General features: G+C 48.2%; 1 protein-coding gene and 1 long non-coding RNA gene across 2 annotated transcripts; both read left to right on the top strand.

Moving 5' to 3' along the window:
• Positions 1 to 1,238: 1,238 nt before the first annotated feature.
• Positions 1,239 to 6,811, top strand: FOXQ1 (forkhead box Q1). The gene has a single exon (XM_082234595.1). The coding sequence runs from the start codon at positions 3,850 to 3,852 to the stop codon at positions 4,981 to 4,983; it is 1,134 nt and encodes a 377-aa protein (XP_082090721.1). The 5' UTR covers positions 1,239 to 3,849; the 3' UTR covers positions 4,984 to 6,811.
• Positions 6,812 to 16,703: 9,892 nt separating this feature from the next.
• On the top strand, positions 16,704 to 20,057 carry LOC309538933. The gene is made up of 3 exons (XR_014222522.1): positions 16,704 to 16,829; positions 17,267 to 19,308; positions 19,531 to 20,057. It is a non-coding gene; the product is annotated as an uncharacterized lncRNA (long non-coding RNA).
• Positions 20,058 to 20,282: the final 225 nt, after the last annotated feature.

The raw sequence follows: 20,282 nt of genomic DNA, 5'->3' as shown, positions 1-20,282 counted from the left end.
CTGAAATGTCAGGTTAAGAACTTTGCTTCAGGATGAGAACATAAATCATGCTCCGGTGGCGCAGCGGCAGCAGGAGGCCCCGTTAGCTAAAGTGGTGCTTCAGTTTAAGTACAGTTTCAGGTTAAGAAGGGACCTCCAGAATGAATTAAATGCTTAACCTGAGGTACCACTGTATTATAATTATTATAAAGTTACACCAGATCTAAACCCCATTCAGCACTGGGGCTGCTGCTGCTCTGCCTAAGCCTGGCAGAGGGACAACCCTTTCAAAGAGTGTTTTAGGCCAGGTGGCCAGGTCACGTGACTGAGCTGAATAGACTAAGTGCGCCCTCTCTGTTCCAGCCCCTACCACCCTTTTGAGGGACTTATACCTGCTTCAGCTCAGCTATCTTTGGCTCAGCCCCAGTTGAGCTGGGACAGGGGTGCCAACTTGAACAAAATATTGGGGGGGGGGGTCAGGGCTTACCTAATAATAATCAATCACATGATGTGGTGCATGCACACCATTTGAATGATAATGCCTATCAATGACAATGCCCTGGCCCCCTCCAATATTTTATTGGGAGGGAGATAAAGACCTCTCAGTCCCTGGGAGTTGGCTCCTATGATCCAAATATCTTTAGCTGAGCAGAGGTTAGGAACTTAAAACACTGACTGGACTAGAGATGCATGTATCCTAAGCCACTCATCACAGTGATTCTTGCCATAATGTTGCCTACTACCTCTCAATATTTTTGGATACATTTCTTCCCCATCCCCACCTAACAGGAAAGTAGTAGCAAAGCGGCCACTCTTTTCAGAAGGAGATAATTTTTAGGGAGAAGATTTTGTTGTAGTTTTTGTTTTAAAGTGCAAAGCCCAAGTTATGCACCTGGAAAGCCAGACTGATTTCAATGAAAGAACTAAGCACATGCTAATATCTCTCATGCTGAAATCCAATGCAGTTTAAAAGTGATTTAACTTTGGTTGAAATGTATGGATCATTTGGAATATACCACGGAAGTCAACTTCCAAAGAGTGGGCACAATTCACTCAAATTTAAGCATGTTTAAGTCCCAATGAAAAATGAAGGAAAGGGGAAAGGGGACTTCAAGTGCTAAGTTGTGCTTGACATGTTTAAGACCGGAGTTTCATTTTTCACAGCTGTATGAAATGGAGAAAGCAAAAATAAATGTGGACAATTCAAATAAAAACAGAAAATGAATTGCGAGTCCAGACAAACCACAACACTCTTTTAATGAATTTTATTTTACTACATGAATACGATTTGTCAATTTAAAATATCATTATTTCACCTTGGCACAAAATGGCAGAACAGCAGTCGTGTGTTCAAGCAGCTTTCATTTACAGACTGGCAGTAACAAAGTCAGTCCTGGGGACGCTCTTACACATTTGTGACTTCCATTGTCACTTTGCAACAAGGGGGGGGGGGAGCACACTGAGTGACTTTTAAGAGCATCCTGTTTTTTTGAAATCATTTCACAGCATTTGGCTCTCCTGGCTGAAGATGGTGACTCCTACTGAATTGGAGTATTTATCAATAGCAGGTCTTTATTTCACTTTACCCTGATCTTCCTCCAAGGGTCTCAGGCTGACATACATGGCCCTTATCTCTCCCTCACTACATTGTCACAATGATCTTGCAAAGAGTCAAGTGGTGAATTTCACAAACCTGGGTCTTTCCAGCTATAGCTACCATATTACACAGATATAACTTTCAGCAGGACCACAGTGGATAAAACTGCTATCCCCATGTACACCCATGATTGGGAACGAACATTTCTTTAAGAATCCTATGATTATGAATATTAATTGCATCTATACCCTGTCCTTCCTTGAACTTGGGACTCATATTGCATCGCTCACCCCTCTACCTTCCCAACAACCCTGCCAGCATACTCTCCAACATTTCTCAGATGAAAATAGGGGTGTCCTATTCCATAATAAGAGTTTTACTATTTATACCCTGCCCATCTGACTGGGCTGCCCCAGCCACTCCAGGCGACTTCCATAAAAATGTAATGAAACATTAAACAAAAAACTCCTATACAGGGCTGCCTCTAGATGACTCAGGGGTCAGGTAAGTCCACACCCTCCAACATTTCTCTGATGATAATAGGGACGTCCTAAGGAAAAGTGGGACATTCTGGGATTAAATCAAGGGTTGTCTCTAGGAAAATAGGGAGGGTCTGTGTCAGGTAGTCAATCATTAGCTCTCAGCCCAGGTCTACCAGAGAGTTTCAGGACTGAGTGGGCATTTGAATGGACACTCTAATCGCTCTCAGTTCTAATGAATGGTTGCGAATTCAAAGTTCGGAACTCAAAACCGTAATAGGAAAGTGTTGCAATACCTTCTATAGGAGGCTGTGTGTATTTATTTACTAATTGCAAAGTAATTTCCAAGATAGGGGAGGGGGGAGCACCATCCCTCAACAGGTTGGACTCTGCCACCTATAAATCAATTTGCACTTTACACCTGAGAAGAGTAACCTGCTATGCAAAGTGGGAGGAGAAGGGGTGGGGCCTGACTGGGCTCCTTTCATTGGAGGAACCCCAAGGAGAGGGCGGGACTTGGCCAGAGCCAAACAAACAACCTGCCCGCCCCAGCTTTCCAACAAGCTCTCCCTGTCATCGAGGCTGTCTCTCGGGAGATGCCCACCTTTGTCTGACTTACCTTGCATCTCCACCCAGCAGCCGCTCGGAAGCCTGGCGGGGGGTAGCTCCGCCTCCTCCTCCCCAACTGGGCTGAGCGTTATAATGGGCTGGCCTGAGAGTAGTGGAGAGAGATAATGACAATGCCACTTGATGACAACAGCCGCTCGAGGGTTGCTCTCGCCAGCAGACAGCTCGCAAGCGCCAGGCTCTTCAAGCGGGAGCGCCACTAACGTGGGGGAAAGGAGAGCAGAAAGACACGGATTCAGCACATCAGGTTTCCATTTTTCTTTTTTAAATCCTAACCGGAGTCAACTTGCTGCCGATCTTCCCCTGGAAGCCTATGAAGATCTAAGAGTACACTCCTAGAAAGAGAATCGCACCACCAGGATATATCGTTTAAAAAAAAGTTGACGCAAAGTTTCTTCAGTCACCTGTTACCTTCAGCTTTGCGTCCGAGACTCTCAAGATAAAATACCACCGGCTGCGGGGGAGGGGAGAGCGCGCATCTTCCTTGGAAGGATCCTCCCCCACGCGGACCAGATACTTATTTTGGGCCGAAGAGAAAAGCCTACCTTCAAGGGATCATCATCCAGGTGGGAAAAGCCAGCAGAGGCTGGCTTTGCTCAGCAACGCACCATCCAGGACTGCCGAGAGAAAACGCTTGAAAACCAGCCGACTCCACGCGCGCTAGAAGCGCAACGCGCTGGTTTTGACTTCGAAGGAGGAGACTTGGGGTGTGGAAACAAGCCCCCTTTTTGCTCACAAACTAAGGAGGGGGCAGAAAGAGACCTCACCGCTACATTCCGCCCCGACACCCTTTCCCAAAGGAATTCGGGCTTCGGAAACTTCTACCGTAGCTCTGCTTTTTTTTTTTTTTTAGGGTTGCTAGCGTGGGAACCCCGATTTTTGCTCTCGTCCTCCAGGGAGGCGGAGACGTTGCTCTGAAGCCGCGAGACACATTCCGTGACTCCCCCCGTGGAAGAAAGGGAACTGTCGCCCCTTAGGGGAGCTCCGCCACCACCGCGTAAAAGGAGAGATGCACCTCAACTTTTGTTAGCGTCCCCTCTCCCCGGAGATCCGAGCCTACACCGCCCCATTGCTGCGCTCGGAAGGCCCACCGATCATCCCTGGGGAAGAAGAGACCCGTGGGCGGGGGGAGCCGACCTGGGCCCCTTCGAGGCTGGAGGCGCCACCATGAAGCTGGAGATCTTCGCCCCGCGTTACGAGGACAAACTCAGCAGCGACCAGGAAAGCAGCAGCGCGGCGTCGCCACTGCCCGGCGACAGCGAGCTGGGCTCCGACGGTGACTGCGCCGCCCTCAGCCCGGCCAGTGGCGTCGGGGCCTCTCCGCCGCGCCAGGGCTCGGAGCCTTCGCCCGGCAACGCGAAAGCAGCTCCGGGGAAGCCTTACACGCGTCGCCCGAAGCCTCCCTATTCGTACATCGCGCTGATCGCCATGGCTATCCGGGACTCCGCCGGGGGGCGCCTGACTCTGGCCGAGATCAACGAGTACCTGATGGGCCGTTTCCCCTTCTTCCGCGGCGCCTACACGGGCTGGCGCAACTCCGTGCGCCACAACCTGTCGCTCAACGACTGCTTCGTCAAGGTGCTCCGCGACCCGGCCCGGCCGTGGGGCAAGGACAACTACTGGATGCTCAACCCCAGCTCCGAGTACACGTTCGCCGACGGCGTCTTCCGCAGGCGGAGGAAGCGCCTCAGCAGGCCCGGCGCCGCGGAGCCTGCCCAGGCGCACCAGCCCTCGGCCTCGCCCTCTCCAAGCGCCGACCACGAGCCCCAGCCAGCGGCGTCCGGGACAGCCACGACGACGGCCGCCGCCTCGGTCTCGCCGTCGTGCTCCTCGTCGGGCCCGAAATTCTCCAGCTCCTTCGCCATCGAGAGCATCTTGAGCCGCCCTTTCCAGCCGTCCGAGAAGCAGCAGCAGCAGCAGCGCCCCGCAACCCCAGCGGGAGACAGGGCGATGCTGTGGCCCGTCCCGTCGGGCTATTCTCGCCTTCTGCCCCAGTCCGCCGTCTCCTTCGGGCTCCTTCCTCCTCCTCCTCCGTTCCCACCCGCGGCGGCCTCTTCTCTGTATTCCTACAGGCTGCCCGACCCGCTCCTCCTGGAGGTCTCCGCGGGGGAGGCCTCGACGTCCGGGGATCCCCAACAACTCTTCCCCCAGAGGACCTCCCTCCTCGCCGCTTCCACCGCGGCATCGGAATCGCTGCAAGGGGTCCCGCTCGGCGTCGCTCAGCTCTACTGCCCCCTCCGGCTGCCCGGGTCGTTGCAGCAGGTCTATCGGCCTTATCCCACGGAGACCCTACCGGTGTAACCGTAGAACTAGCCAAGCCCCCTCCCTCATGAAGGGGTGACTTGAGGACAGGCGATGGGAAAGGTCTCTACGCACATTTTTATTTTATTTTAAATCCAGTGACTGAAAAGTACAAAGACTCTGTGCCTTAAGGATGGATTTCCCCTGAGATAAAAACCCAAAGTCATTCGATCTGATTTTAACCCGAACTTTCAAATGGACCAGAGTGTGTCTCTCTCCTGGCAATAGTGCCCTGCTAATAGGTTGGGGGGGGGCATTCGTCCAATTGTTTTTGTTTCCCATTCACAAGACTAGGAGGCGCGCCCAACCCGCAGATTTTAAGCCATTTTTATAGCCGTGAGTTTCCAGGGTGAACTCCTTACTCTGGTATAGTCGTTAAAGCGCAGTCCTGTCTTCTATGTTTATTCCGAAGAAAGGCTGCTCAGCGGGTCTTATTCCGAAGTGGGCGTGGCAAGGGTGGCAACTGCGATTATCCAAACCGCTTCCTCGAGAACTCTGTATACAGTACGTATGCTGCAAACTTTAGCAGGGTTGCCAACTTCTTGTTGAAGGGGGCTCCTGTGCCTTTAGCAGTCTTGATGCTTGGTCAGACTGCTGTCAAAGGCCCCAAAACTGGGCTAGTAAAAAGTTGGCAACCCTAAGAGCTCCACTGATTTCAACAGAAGCTAAATACACATGGAGGGGGGCAGAGATTAAGCCCCATTTAACTCAAAGGGTCTTGTTTTTTCGGGAGGGTAACATAGGGTTGTGGTCAATTAACCTTTACTCAGAGTAGACTCTTTGAAATGGATGGACCTAAGTTAATCATGGTAAGAGTTAGTTGACTACAACCCATCACACAGCAGGACTGCAGCCTGCGCTTCTAAGCGTACATTAAGTTAGGGATCGACCCATTGGATTTCAGGGGAACTTACTCCTGAGTAAGCAGCCAGCCGTAAGACTGAATTCCTCCGCAGCCTCTTAAGGGTAGTCCAAACCAGCTAGTGGAGTGGGGTGGGAATGGGAATAGAATCACAGGAAGGTGGGTTGTGAACTTGCGTGGGGCGAATCACTATTTGCAATATCCATCGTTCAAAAACGAATAACTTTAAAAGCACCGCCCCGATTCTAGCGCATATTTACGCAGAGGTAAGCCTGTTTGACTTCACCTCTGCGTAGACTCTAGATGCGAGGCGCAGTGAACTGGTGAGATTCCCTGCTGGCGAGAGATCAGTCCAGAGAGATGTACATGGAGACAGAAAAGACAAAACAGCTTTTATATTTATTTAAATGAAAGCCTCTTTCCGATGGAGGGGAGAGGCGGCTTTGATGGAAATCTTGAACGTAGGCAATGTCTAACCCATTCAGGGTTTCGTTCCTAAATTCTTTATACTTTTCCTCTAGTTTCCGAGTACTCCGAATACAGAAGGAAGGGCTCCTTTAAAAATGCACGTGTGAGCCTTCCCAGAATGAGCACTGCGGTTAGCCTTTCGTGGAAGAGGGAGGGGGTAACTTATTTATAACTTTTTTTATTGTTTCAGCAAATACAGGCTGCCGTCGCTTTTTATTTTTTCCAATGAAAGAACGAATTTGATATTTGGGGTGTGTCCGCGTGAGTCTGCTAAAAGTTGATTCATAACCATCACCCCCGCCCCACAAAAATAAAAAAAAATGGGTTTCTGTGACTATCCAGAGATACCCAAGCGGAACCCTATTTTTTAAAAAAATGCTGCCACCGAAAAGGGAGACTGCTTTCAGGAAATGTGTCTGTGGTGATGTGTGTGCGTGTGCGCGCGTTATGAAGCTGTGGATCCTGGTTATTTTCAAATAAAAGTTGGAATGAAAATTATCAAGTGTGTGCTGGCATCTCTGTGCATAGCTCAAGGGGGTTGTGGCGGCTTCACGGAATGCATAGGAGGCCAGGAGAGTGGGGGAGGGAGGGAGAGAGAGAGAGAGAGAGAGAGAGAGAGAGAGAGAGAGAGAAAGCGCCGGGGTGGAAAACACATTAAAAGCACCAGCAGCTGGGACCTTGTGGATAGCATCCCTGCTAGATTTGCAGACGCCCTGTTTGAAATTGACATGGGCCACCAAATATTAGACATCGCAGATGTGGAGGTACCGGGTACAGTTCCCTATCTAACCATGCCTGGTGGTGATTATAAGCGCAGGTGCAGAGGACATCAGTTTCTTAAGATTCGTCAGTCTTAAGATACACTGGGGAAAGATGCGATCTTGTCCCAGGCACCCCACTTTGTATACAGCTGGGGGGTTTTGGCCTTTGGCGGCTGCGCCAAAAGGATGGCGCTGAACATAGCTGTAGGAAGCTGCATTTGTTGCACTGTTGCCTGTAAGTAAAGGTAAAGGGACCCCTGACCATTAGGTCCAGTCTTGGCCGACTCTGGGGTTGCGGCGCTCATCTTGCTTTATTGGCCAAGGGAGCCGGCATACAGCTTCCGGGTCATGTGGCCAGCAAGACTAAGCCACTTCTGGCGAACCAGAGCAGCCCACGGAAACGCCATTTACCTTCCCGCTGCAGTGGTACCTATTTATCTACTTGCACTTTGACATGCTTTGGAACTGCTAGGTGAGCAGGAGCAGGGATCGAGCAACGGGAGCTCACCCTATAGCAGGGATTCAAACCGCCGACCTGATCGGCAAGTCCTAGGCTCTGTTGTTTAACTGCCTGTAGCTGCTCTTAAAAGACATAGATGATGATGATTAATAAATTTGTATATCCATCGGAAGATCCCAGGGCGGTTCACAACAGAAAAATACATAATGCATAATGAAACAAAAACAAATAAATAGTTTTCACTCCCACGAACACATTTAAAAGGGCCTGGGAATGTTAATCAACCGAAAAACGGGTTGAAGAGAAAAGATTTCTCCTGGTGCCTCTGTCACCCCAGTGATCGCCAGGGTTGATTCAGCTGATCTGAGTGGCTAGGCGGGTGTCCCCTTCCTTCCCCTTCCTCCGTCACTGCTCCATGTGCGCGCCCCTCAGGAAGCTGCGTGGAAGAGAGTGACCACCCCAAACAGGAGTGCACCGTTCTTTGGTCAAGGATATAGGATAGCTGCTCTATGAAGGCGCCAGAAGAGCATCCCAAGAGGGGGAGCATTCCACAAATGGGGAGCCACCGCAGAAAAGGCCATTTTCGTGTTGCCCACTCTCCGGACCTCTCCAGCGGGAGGCACAGGAAGAAGGGCTTCAGATAATTATTGGAGGGTGCTGGCCGGTTCAGATGGAGTGGGGGAGATGGGGGAAGGCGGCAATCCGGCCTTGTCTCTGAAAGGAGGCGTCCACACTTCCATCACAAGCCCTTTCTACTCAACGCTAAATCTGCAGTAGGCTGACTCAGTCAGCCATACACACCCAACACACTCACACACTTTGGTGTTTGAACTCGAGGTGCTTCGACGCACTGCGCGTGTCCCACGGAGAACAGGGCGAAGCGACTCATTTCCCACCTAGAAGGAGTAGTAAAACTGAAGCCTCGGGGCTGCCATGGTGCCGAGGTGCCCTAGTCCTGCTCAGTCAGCCATTGGCCGGCCAGCTGGCTTGTAGTCAAAGGCGGCGGCGGCGGACAATTGTTGCATTCTGCCAAGCCTAGAACCATTTTTGGAAAGACCTTAGGATGCCTGACAGCGTGCATTCCTACACACGTCGACTCAGAAGCAAACGCCAGTGAGTTCAGCGGCCTTACTTCTAAGTGTGTACAGGATTGTAGCCTCGACTTCACTCTTACTCAAACCGCAAAATATTCGACGGGGCGGGCGGAGGCGTGGACAGCGAAAGACCGCTTCGCCAGGGACAAGCCCGAGTTGAAACCTAATCCTTTTGTGCCGCCTGCCAGATTCTCCAGGAAGGTTGTCGGGGGACAATTTGTTTATGACCTCTTGGGTTCGAGGTGGTGGTGGTGTTTGCGTTTTCAGGAATGCAGTTCAGGCGGCAGGGCGGGTACCTGACCCGGGGAATGTTTTCCTGCTTAGAGTATGTGGTAAATTTAGAAAAATGTACACAGGATGGAACAGCTGAGTCCATCCACAAGCGAATTCCAACGCAGCTACTCCCCGTCTACTCGGGAGTAAGTACCATTGATTTTAAAATGAAGTTTACTTTCAGGTAAATAGATTTAGGACAGCAGCCTTCGTTTTAACCGATTGGGAAAGGAGATAGTTGCCCCTGTCTTACGCTGGAGGAATTCTATTTACCTCAATAGAACGACTCCAACACTGGCTTAATTAGGAACCGGAGCTTTTATGGTTTCAGGATGCAATCCTGTACACACACATTTGGGAGTAAATCTCACAGAGCTCAAATAAGACTTGCATTGTAGAAGACGTCAATAGGATCCGGCTGTCAGTTCCAGTAATTTGACATTACCTCAGCGTCCCTACCATCATCATTAAGGCAAATCTCTAAACCAACTAGCTGGGGAACGGGAAATCTGGCCTAAAATTGATTTAAAAAACAAACAAAAAGGATGGGAAAGGCAACAGAACTGCAGAAGTTGAGCAAAACGTCCTCTGCTGATTTTCTGGTTGTTACAAAGACACAACCGTCATTGATAAAGTTGCTATCTTTTGCTCGCTCGCTCCTTCACAATCGTGTTGGTTCCAAACAGCAGCAGTCCGATTCTTAAGGGCATTGTATGAAAGCAACCCTCTCTGAGTTAAGTCAGGAGTGTCCGAAGTATAAAAGCAAAGAGATACAAGCTTTGGAGTTCCTCACGTTTCTTCATCGGATTTCTTCAATCCGGCAGACAGCGGTGCAGCCAAACCTGTGCGCTACTTTCCCCAGCAGCCACAGTCCGCCTCCCCCAAGAGAACAGGCCACTTTTGCGTGTGCAGATTGAAAAACCACGGTCAGGTCTCAATTCCAGCCTGTTCGCCTTTATCAAGCGCAGCATCGCACAAGCTATTGAACGGGATTACATTGCGCTCTTAGCAAGGAAACCCTCGATCTCGCATTCATTGGCAGGAGAGCTAATTCCATGGAAAGGTGAATATTTCTTCGGCGCCTTTTGTTTAAAAGTTTGCTCTTGTTTTCGAAGGCGAATGGACAAGCTGAGTGTAAATGGACCGTTTCACGGTGCCGCCTCCCTCGGGGCATGTATGATCTCCTTGAGATTTCTGCTTTGCAGGGGGTTGGTCTAGATGGCCCTCGGGATCCCTTCCAACTCGACAATTCTATGAATCTATGTGTCGTCTTCCCATCTGCTTGAGAGCTTCCTTCACTCGGCTGTTTGCACAACGCTAGCGAAGGAGTGGTGAAACCGTCTCTTTTTCTTTCTCCGCGAGCAATAAAACAACATGTTACGATGTACGTATGTCTATGCAAACGCAGCATAAGGCTCTGGTGCACGAAATACGTGTCAGTCAGTTTCTCTCCTGAGATTTTATCGGGGCCCTTTGTGAGCCATGCAAAACGCGCAAAATAGGAGACGTTCCCTCCCCACAAAGCCCATTTCGCACCAAGTTCGCTTCCAGTCCAGAAATACCCACTAAACACAAAAACGAAGCCACAAGAATCTTTAGACTCGCCCAACCTTAGAAGACTATTGTTTCCATTAAAAGTGCTGTTTAGAAGCTAGACGCTGTTTTAGGCGAAACAGCTTCCCAATGCCGTCGCCCCCCCCCCGCATCTTTTCCTAGAAATGCTTTTAAGTTGGAGCCAAAATGTTTGGAGACACTTGCGGGTATCCTGTTGAAAAGGAATAGCATTCTAAGGCTGCAACGCTAAGAGAACTTACTTGAGAGCACCCCCCATTGAATTCAATGGGACTTCAATGGGGCATTGCTAGGGCTGCAGCTCGTGTTGTCCATGACACTCAAATTAGGTAGCAGCCCCTTCCCAGTTGCCGTGCCTTTAACAGCTGCGGGGCAGGCAGAAATTCAGCAGGTGATGTTTCCCCACTATATAGATCAGGGGTGCCAACTTGAATAAAATATTGGGGGCCGGCCCTGCATAATCGATCACACGATGCAGTGCAATGACACCATTTGAATGGCACTGCCCATCAACTTGGAGGGGGCCGTCAAATATTTTATGGGGGAGCCGAAGACACCCCCCCTCGGCCCCTAGGAATTGGTTCTTGTGATATAGATGCAGCAATTGGGACAACTTCACCTGTTGAATCCAGGAACACAAAGCCTTGTCAGGAAAAGCGTAAGCAACGCTGCACTCAGATGCTTCTTTTGCAGAGAATTCTCCCACGGGATCTTATATAGCTATATTTATATAAAGCTGTGAACGAGGCAAAATTGCTTTAATGCCATGACTGAATTTGAAAATATGTCCCATTAATTAGAACCCTCATAATGTCAAAGCGTTGAGTTTGAGTAGGCTGCCATAATCCCTCTCGGTTTGTAAAGCAATCGCCTATTAAAGAAGAAAATTGTGTAAATTCGGGGAAACCTATCTGGACTGGGGTGCACTACCATCTGCCTAGTACCATAGGGTTGGAAGGGACCCTGAGGGTCATCTAGTCCAACCCCCTGCAATGCTGGAATCCTTTACCCAACGTGGGACTCGAACCCATTACCCTGAGATTAAGAGTCTCAGCCTCTATTTATTAGGCTATCCCTGTCATGTGCTTGGATTAAAACCGCACATGGCTTCACAAATCTCCAGTCCCAACTAAAACGGACAAGTCCGGGAAGAATTAAGTCCCGAGATTACTTGGAAGTAACTGCAGATGAAGCCAATGGGGTCTACACTAAGTTAGCATCCCTAGAACGTGTGAGTGGGGGGGGGGAAACAACAGCAAATCCTTTTGCTATCTGCGGGACCTGCTTTTGAGTACACGTGCTCAGGAGGCTGCCGGGCGCAACTTGATCCCGAATGCTTAGGAGTGCAGCAATTTCACACCCCGGTCTTAAAACGTAATTGTTGAGGAGTAGCACTGTTCAGAGCTGTTGGAACGGAGCTTATCTGGCTGCAAGGCGAGGGTTGTGTGTGCGCGCGCACGTGTGTCTGTGTGTGTGTGTGTGTGTGTGTGTGTGTGTGTGTGTGTTTAACCAAGGAAGATGGAGGAGCGAGTCTCCCTTTTCTTTCCAGCTGTAAATCAAGCCTGTCAGATGGCAGAGACGGATGGGGCGGCCAGCACCTGCCCAAACACACTCCAGCGGCAGGTAAGCAGAGAGCCAGGATACTTTTACATCGGCGGGGCTGGGTGGAAATTACCCTCTCCAGAACAGAGAAGGGTTTTGTGCGGGGAGACTTTGTCTTGCGAAGCGCTTAATAAATCAGACTGACAGAAAGGGAGGCACAGAGCCCTCCCGGAGAGCCCTGGAAGAAGCTAGCCAGGGCAGCGTTGCCCTGCGGGCACCAGACAGCTTTAGCTCCTCCTCCTCCTCCCTCCTCAAACAAACTAAACCCTGCCAATCATTCTGAATAGGAACAGTGTGCTGGGACTGAACTATGCACCCAAGTTGCCACTATGTTGTAGAAACTTATCCTTATCCTGAGTCAGCCTCGCCCTTGCTTGTACAGTGGTACCTCGGGTTACATACGCTTCAGGTTACAGACCCTGTGGCCCTCCCTCAATTCACAGATATTTAGAAAGACTGAGCCAGAGTTTAGAGTTGAGGTTTGCAGTGACAGGTAAAGGTGAAGGACCCCAGGATGGTTAAGTCCAGTCAAAGGTGATTATGGAGTTGTGTCACTCACCTTGCTTCAGGATGAGGGAGCCGGCATTTGTCCACAGACAGCTTTCTGGGTCATGTGGCCAGCATGACTAAACTTGTGCAACAGAACACTGTGATGGAAACCAGAGCGCATGGAAACACAGTTTACCTTCCTGCCGCAGCAGTACCTATTTATCTACTTGCACTGGTGTGCTTTCAAATTGCTAGGTTGGCAGGAGCTGGGAACAGAGCAACAGGAGCTCACCCCCCATCGCATAGATTCGAACCGCCGACCTTCCGATTGGCAAACCCAAGAGCCTCAGTGGTTTAGACCACAGCAGCACCAGCATTGTACTAGAAGTACAACTGGAGGAGAAGACAGAGACAGATCAGTGCAATAAACCATACATCTTAAAGACACCCAAAACTCAATTGTGCCTCATTCCAAAAGGAAACACCAAATCCTGGAACCCTTGGAATCTTGTACTGCTCAGAGATTGGGGTGGCATGCCACAATTTGCTTTTCACCTTACATACTGACCAAGGCAAGGGTGGGGAACCTTTTGCAAATGGAGGGCCACATTCCAATCTGGGCCACATTCCAGGGGCCACATACTGGTGGCAGGCCTGACCAGAAGCTGTCACCACCTGTACGAAGGTAACATTTGCAATGGATGCAAATGTTACCTTTGTACAGTAGCCTAGCTTCTACAAACACACATGTACACACACCAAGAGGCATTATCAGAGTTCAATGATACATTGCAGCTGTGCAGTGTGGGAATGTTGTGCATAGTAGGAGAGGATATATTGATTAAATATTATCCTTCCTCACTCACGCTAGTGAGACAGTAGCAGAGTACATTCCCCAATACATTGCAGGAAACTAGTTGGTAGATTCGTTTGAATCTCTTGAGTTAAGCAGTCCAGTCTGGCTTGTCCAGATTGCATTGTTCCTGGTAATTCCCCTTTATTCGCTCTCAAAAACAATAAAGGCACAACAGTCTTCTTTGAAAGTTATGATAAGAAGTTTACTTACGTTCAGTTCACAGTTGGTTCCCTGAAGGCAGGCATCAGCTTGTAGTTACAGAAAAGAGTATGTAGGGAAATGTGCCCATGTGCTGCTGGCTGAGGGCCAGCACACAGCAAAATACATCAAGAGAGCTTGGCATCAAAGAGTCAAAGAGGAATATGGCTGCGTGACTGGCCCTTTTACAGGGTCTACCTGACCACACGCAAGGGGAGGATGCTCCAGACCAGGTGTGACAGGAAGTCCTCCTAACTGGACCAAAATTCCCCTGTGTGTCCACTCTGGGCAAACAGGAAATGTTGTACAGTGGTACCTCAGGTTAAGAACTTAATTCGTTCTGGAGGTCTGTTCTTAACCTGAAACTGTTCTTAACCTGAAGCACCACTTTAAGCTAATGGGGCCTCCTGCTGCTGCTGCACGATTTCTGTTCTCATCCTGAAGCAACGTTCTTAACCTGAGGTACTATTTCTGGGTTAGCGGAGTCTGTAACCTGAAGCATATGTAACCTGAAACGTATGTAACCTGAGGTACCACTGTACTTGACTGCTTATGTTATATCCCACATGCAGAAACACTAAAAAAGGGCTGTCGATGAGTACAGGGTGGGGAGAATCCTGAGGGCCAAAGAGAGATGCCTGAGTGGGCACACGTGGCCCCTGGGCATGAGATTCTCCACCCCTAGGAGAAGGGATTTTATTTCTGCCATGTATGAGCTAGTGGAGGTTCCTGCACTGCACTGGGGTTGCCCTAGATGACCCTCATGGTCCCTCCTACTCCATCCCTTAGCAGAGTGCCTCACCTGCTTAATTCTGTGTGCCGGGTTTCTGTTAAGAATCAGAACATGTAATTTGTTTAAAACAGAGGCCAGACTTCTCTCCAGGCAGGCGTACTGTTGCTGAAAGCAGCAGCGTGACAGGTAGGAATCCAACAGGTGTTCATGTCTGCTTTATTTCTACCCACTATGCTGCTGTTGATTAGACAATCTGTCAATGCAACTTATTATACCATTGTTAACATACATCATGTACCCTTGGGGGGGAGCAGTTTAGGATGATTGTGGAGAAAGATTAAGCACCCTGTCTCCCCTTCACTCTCTTCTCTGCCCTTAACCCTCAGTTTCTGGTGCTGTTTCATCCTTTAAAACAAAACAGGCAGAGAGCTGGAGCGCTGCTACAGTCACTAGGAGGTAAGATGCTGGTAGATTCAGAGGCACATGAAACCTGTTATGAACAAATGGCAAACCTCATCAGAAGTGTAATGTTCCTGGCACAGAATTCCACTAAGCAAGTCCAGGCCAATCAATGTTTCAAGCTTAAATCATATTCTATTTACAATACGTGCACAGGCAAACTTTGCAATTATGCATATAACAAAAGTCCCATAGGTATCAATGCTGGGTAAAGGGAGAAATTCCTATTCACTACTAGAAACAAGACAGCAGCTGTAATGGACTAAAAGCCTTTGAAGGCCTTTCTAGCCCAGCATCCTAGACCCAATCAGATGCCTCTCTGGGAAGTCGACAAGCAGAACAGAAGGGCAATAACACTCTCCTGTTTTTCTTCCTCAGCAATTGGTATTACAGGGACCTCTGAACCTGGAGGTACTATTTCCATTGTGACTACACTGGTACCTTGGTTCTCAAACGTAATCTGTTCCAGAAGTCCGTTCCAAAACCAAAGCGTTCCAAAACCAAGGCAAGCTTTCCCATAGAAGATAATGCAAAATGGATTAATCTGTTCCAGACTTTTAAAAACAACCCCTAAAACAGCAATTTAACATGAATTTTACTATCTAACGAGACCATTGATCCATAAAATGAAAGCAATAAACAATTTACTGCAGTCACACAATCAATCAATCAGTCAGTAGCTGAACTGGGTTCCACACAGTCACAAAAACAGAACGAAAAAGCCACAAAAACAAATATGCAAAATAAATAATAAAAACTGACAGACCTCAGTGTAACACTCAAAATGGAAGTGTGGCACTCAAATCGTCAGCATAACACTCAAAATGGAAGTGTGGCACTCAAAACAGAGCACGTTTGGCTTCTGAAAAAAGTTTGCAAACCTGAACACTTACTTCCGGGTTTACAGTTTTTGGGTTCCAAGTTGTTTGAGTACCAAGGTGTTTGAGAACCAAGGTACCACTGTAATAGCCAGAGAAGCTTTATTGTACTAGCCAAAACCATGGCAAAACCGCACAGGCACTATCAAATGAAGAAATATCTATAAATCTATATATCCATATATATATAAACAGAACCTCTTCCTAAACTATCAGAATCATAAATTGCAGGCACACAGAGAAATTAGGGGTCTCCACACAGCATACAGTATTTTTCTATTTAGAGCTCAGAATCCCCCTTACAGCTTACTGCAATTTTATCCAGATTCTTCTTCCTAATCTGTCTTGCCGCCAGCGCAAAGAGGGCCACATTATGGGGCATTAATGTCACTGAGCAGCCATAGAACCCTCTCTGCTAGAGAGAGACAGCTTTCCTGGATAAACAAGGGATTTAGAAAGGGTCTCCTAGGTTCTGTGTATAGTGAACAATGTAACAAATAATGCCGATGTCCTCCACCTGTGATTGCCCACATATAATTTGATATACCTCCCTTACTCAGTGGCGTAGCGTGGGGGGTGGCAGGGGTGCCGGGCGCAACATTTGGGGGGGCGCGCTCGCTGCCTCCGGAGTCGCCGAAGAGCCTCGGGCGCAGGCTGTAGCGGAGCCGCATGTCTCGCGGAACCGACGAGCTGTGCGTGCGTCCGGGCTGAAGGCGCCCGGCAGGCAGCGGCTCTCAGCGCTCGCCGCGGAAGACGCGCCAGGCAGCCCCTCCTCACAGCCCCGCCTCTGCCGGTGCTGCTGCAGCTGCTGGGCCGTTGCATTTTCCTCGCCTCTCTGCCCCCCTCCTCCTCCGGGCAAGCGGCGTCGTTTGGGTGGCAGCGGGGGGCGCAAATTACTTGCCTTGCCCCGGGTTAGGGGGCGCAAATTACTTGCGTTGCCCCGGGTGCTGACAACTCACGCTACGCCGCTGCCCTTACTTGCCTATTTTTCTGAACTAAAAAAGGCGCACGTAACTTTTATTTATAGGAGAGCCACTCCAGATGCCCGATAATTTTACTGATCCATTTCTGCACATTTCACAGCCCTACAATATCCTTTTAGAGGTGCAGCAACCAGAACCATGCACAGTATTTTCCAAGGGTAGTGTCAGGGAACTGACATCGGAACCAGAGGCGGAGGGAAGGCTCCCAAGTGATGCTGGAGAAGGACCCAGCAGGGAGAGAGGTAGCTCAGCGGGGGAAGGAAATCAGCGCAACACCAGGGATAAAGGGGGGCAGATGGGGGAATCGGCGAGAGGGCTCCAGGACTCTTCTCTGGACACCAGCAGGGAGAGCACGGGTCCTCCGCTACCCACACCCTCCCTGCGCAGAAGACTTCCACGCAGGGAGAGTAGGAGGAGACTTGGCGTCAAACAGCTTTTATGCTGGAAAAGGTTTAAGAAACGCCCACTGACGGATTCTGCTAGCGACTGAGGCAGCCACGAAGTGAAGGGCTGTCCAGACAGAAAAGGTTTAACAAGGCAACATAGCCAGGAGTGGCGGCAACTTACGCACGAGCAACCCCTATATTCATTACAGGTAGTCACCTTCATGATCACAAAACCTTCAGAACCCCGCCTTTCATCTACAAAAATGCCCTCCCCCAATCTTACAAAATAATCAGATAAAAAGGACTTGCAGTTACAATAAAACAATGAATTGTAAAGTACCATTTAAAAAGCTCTTGTGAGTAGTAGAAACTGGGCCTGGCATCTAAAAAGATAACTCGGATGACACCAGGAAATTTTCCCTGGGGAAATAATTCAAAAAGTCAGAAACTATCTTCCTTGCAGCCATTCACAACTTCTGAATGTAGGAATACCAATATGGGGGTATACCAGGCAGGCTCAAACAGGAGAATGCGTTTTTCAGATAACCTCCTCCCAGAATTGCAGTTGTCTTGCCAAATGCAAAGTGGTTACAGTGGTACATCAGGTTAAGTACTTAATTCATTCCAGAGGTCCGTTCTTAACCTGAAACTGTGCTTAACCTGAAGCACCACTTTAGCTAATGGGGCCTCCTGCTGCCCCGCCGGAGCCCGATTTCTGTTCTCATCCTGAAGCAAAGTTCTTAACCCGAGGTACTATTTCTGGGTTAGCGGAGTCTGTAACCTGAAGGGTCTGTAATCTAAAGTGTATGTAACCCAAGGTACCACTGTATTTTAAAATGAGATTCAGAAGTAATGCAAAACACAAGTGAGTGAGAAGATTAAATATTTTGTTCTAAACAGCAAGCAATATATACATACCACGCATGCGTGTCAATCTGCCATGGAAGCCCTCAAGAAGTGGTGAAGTGACTCCTCTAGGTAGACTAAAAACCCTGCCCGAAAACATCCAATTTATAGATAGCTACCCCATGTTGCTTGCCTGACTGGCTTCCAGTCATACATTACTGGCCACTTGCAGATTATTCATTAGCTACCCTCTCCCAGTGCCTCACTTTCTCCAAACAATGTCCAACATCAAAGAAGGTAAAGGTAAAGGTACCCCTGCCCATACAGGCCAGTCTTGACAGACTCTAGGGTTGTGCACTCATCTCACTCTATAGGCCGGGAGCCAGCACTGTCCGCAGACACTTCCGGGTCACGTGGCCAGCGTGACGAAGCTACTCTGGCGAGCCAGAGCCGCACACGGAAACGCCGTTTACCTTCCCGCTAGTAAGTGGTCCCTATTTATCTACTTGCACTTTGAGGTGCTTTCGAACTGCTAGGTTGGCAGGTGCTGGGATCGAGCAATGGGAGCGCACCCCACCACGGGGATTCGAACCGCCGACCATGCGATCGGCAAGTCCTAGGCGCTGAGGTTTTACCCACAGTGCCACCCGCGTCCCAGGGGTACTCATCACTATCTCTTCCTTCCAACAGATGTAGGACACTAAAGGCTGTTCTCAGCCATCAAAGAGCTTAACAAGAGATAGGGAGGGAGAAGGAACAAGAGGCAGGAAGAGGGCAACCAAGTCAGATCACTAACTCCTCAAAATACAGATATCTTCCGGATAGATTGCCCATACACCAGTATCTTGAATTATGGCTGGAAGTCAACTAGTAGCCAACATTTAGGACAGGGTTGGGAAATCTGGATTTAAGGGTCCTGAATAACCTGGGCACTTCCATTAAAAACGCGTCCCTGCCCTCTCCCTGCCCCATTTCTGCAAATGAAGAAAAGGGCATCTGTACCAGAAAATAGAAAACACAAAGCAAAAGGCTATCATTAAGCAAGTACAGAACTGGAAGGTTGTTTTCATAAATCTGCCTAAGGGACAATGGAATCAAGTGTTCTTTCCCCTCAAGGAGAAGGCACTTGGAAATACTTCTCAAGAAAGAGGATTTTTGAAAAAGTGACCCTAGTGGTGTCAGAGCTAGGAGTTATTTCATTATGCAGAAGCAAACCCAGACTTGCCATCTATTGTACTCTCAAGAGATACACTTGGAACAGCTTGGAGCTGTTGCTTCAACCTCAGCTACTTGACAAGCCTTATTATTTGTACAATAACATGCACATTTAGAAACCCTCATTTGTCATATTCACAGTTTGCTTGTATAGAGCCGTGTTTAAAACAACCTAAAAAGACTGGTTCCAGTTGTAGATAGGTAGCCGTGTTGGTCTGCCATAGTCAAAATAAAAAAATTCCTTCCAGTAGCACCTTAAAGACCAACTAAGTTAGTTCTTGGTATGAGCTTTCGTGTGCATGTGTATCTGAAGAAGTGTGCATGCACACGAAAGCTCATACCAAGAACTAACTTAGTTGGTCTTTAAGGTGCTACTGGAAGGAATTTTTTTATTTTAAAAAGACTGGGTTAGATTCGGGCAAAGTTAATTATTAAATTATTTTTGTATGCCACAACTGCCGCTCGTATTTTGTTAGCTAAAAAGTGGAAAACCCAAGAATTACCAACAATAGAAGAATGGCAGATGAAGGTGATGGATTTTTCGGAGCTAGCCAACCTGACCGGAAGAGTCCGCGACCAGGAGGAGGAGGAGTATCAGGAAGAATGGAATAAATTTAATGATTATTTAGTTAAATTTGTTAAGTTAAACTAACTGGAAATAGCTTGCAGATACTTAATGGGCTTAGGATTTTATTTATGTTAAGTGATGAATTAATATGTTTAATTCTATAAGGTGAAGATTTAAGAATGTTAATGTTTAAGTTAAATTTCATAAAAATTGGGATTTGGAAAACCGTTAAAAGGACATGCAATGAAATTCAACCAAGGGGAAGCAAGGAAGTCACTTAACAAAGTTAATAACTGTAATTTTTAATAAGGCTATGATTTATGTTGGTTGTGTTTGTTTGTCTTGTGTGTTTGTTTGTTTATAATATTGTGAAAACCAATAAAAATTTTAGATTCGGGCAAAGTTAGTCGAACTCCAAGCAGCCTTGTAGCATGAAAGGCAGCATGTAAATTATTGTAATAAATTATCTTTTTAAAAAACTTTTATTGATAAATACAATACTTACAAACACAAAACAAAACACAAAACAAAACAAACTTATTATACATACATACATACATACATACACACTTACATACACCTCTCAACTTAGATTA

Source organism: Podarcis vaucheri (genome assembly GCF_965113315.1).
Source record: "Podarcis vaucheri genome assembly, chromosome: 8".
Lineage (NCBI taxonomy): Eukaryota > Metazoa > Chordata > Lepidosauria > Squamata > Lacertidae > Podarcis > Podarcis vaucheri.
This window is presented reverse-complemented; position numbering and strand designations above follow the sequence as displayed.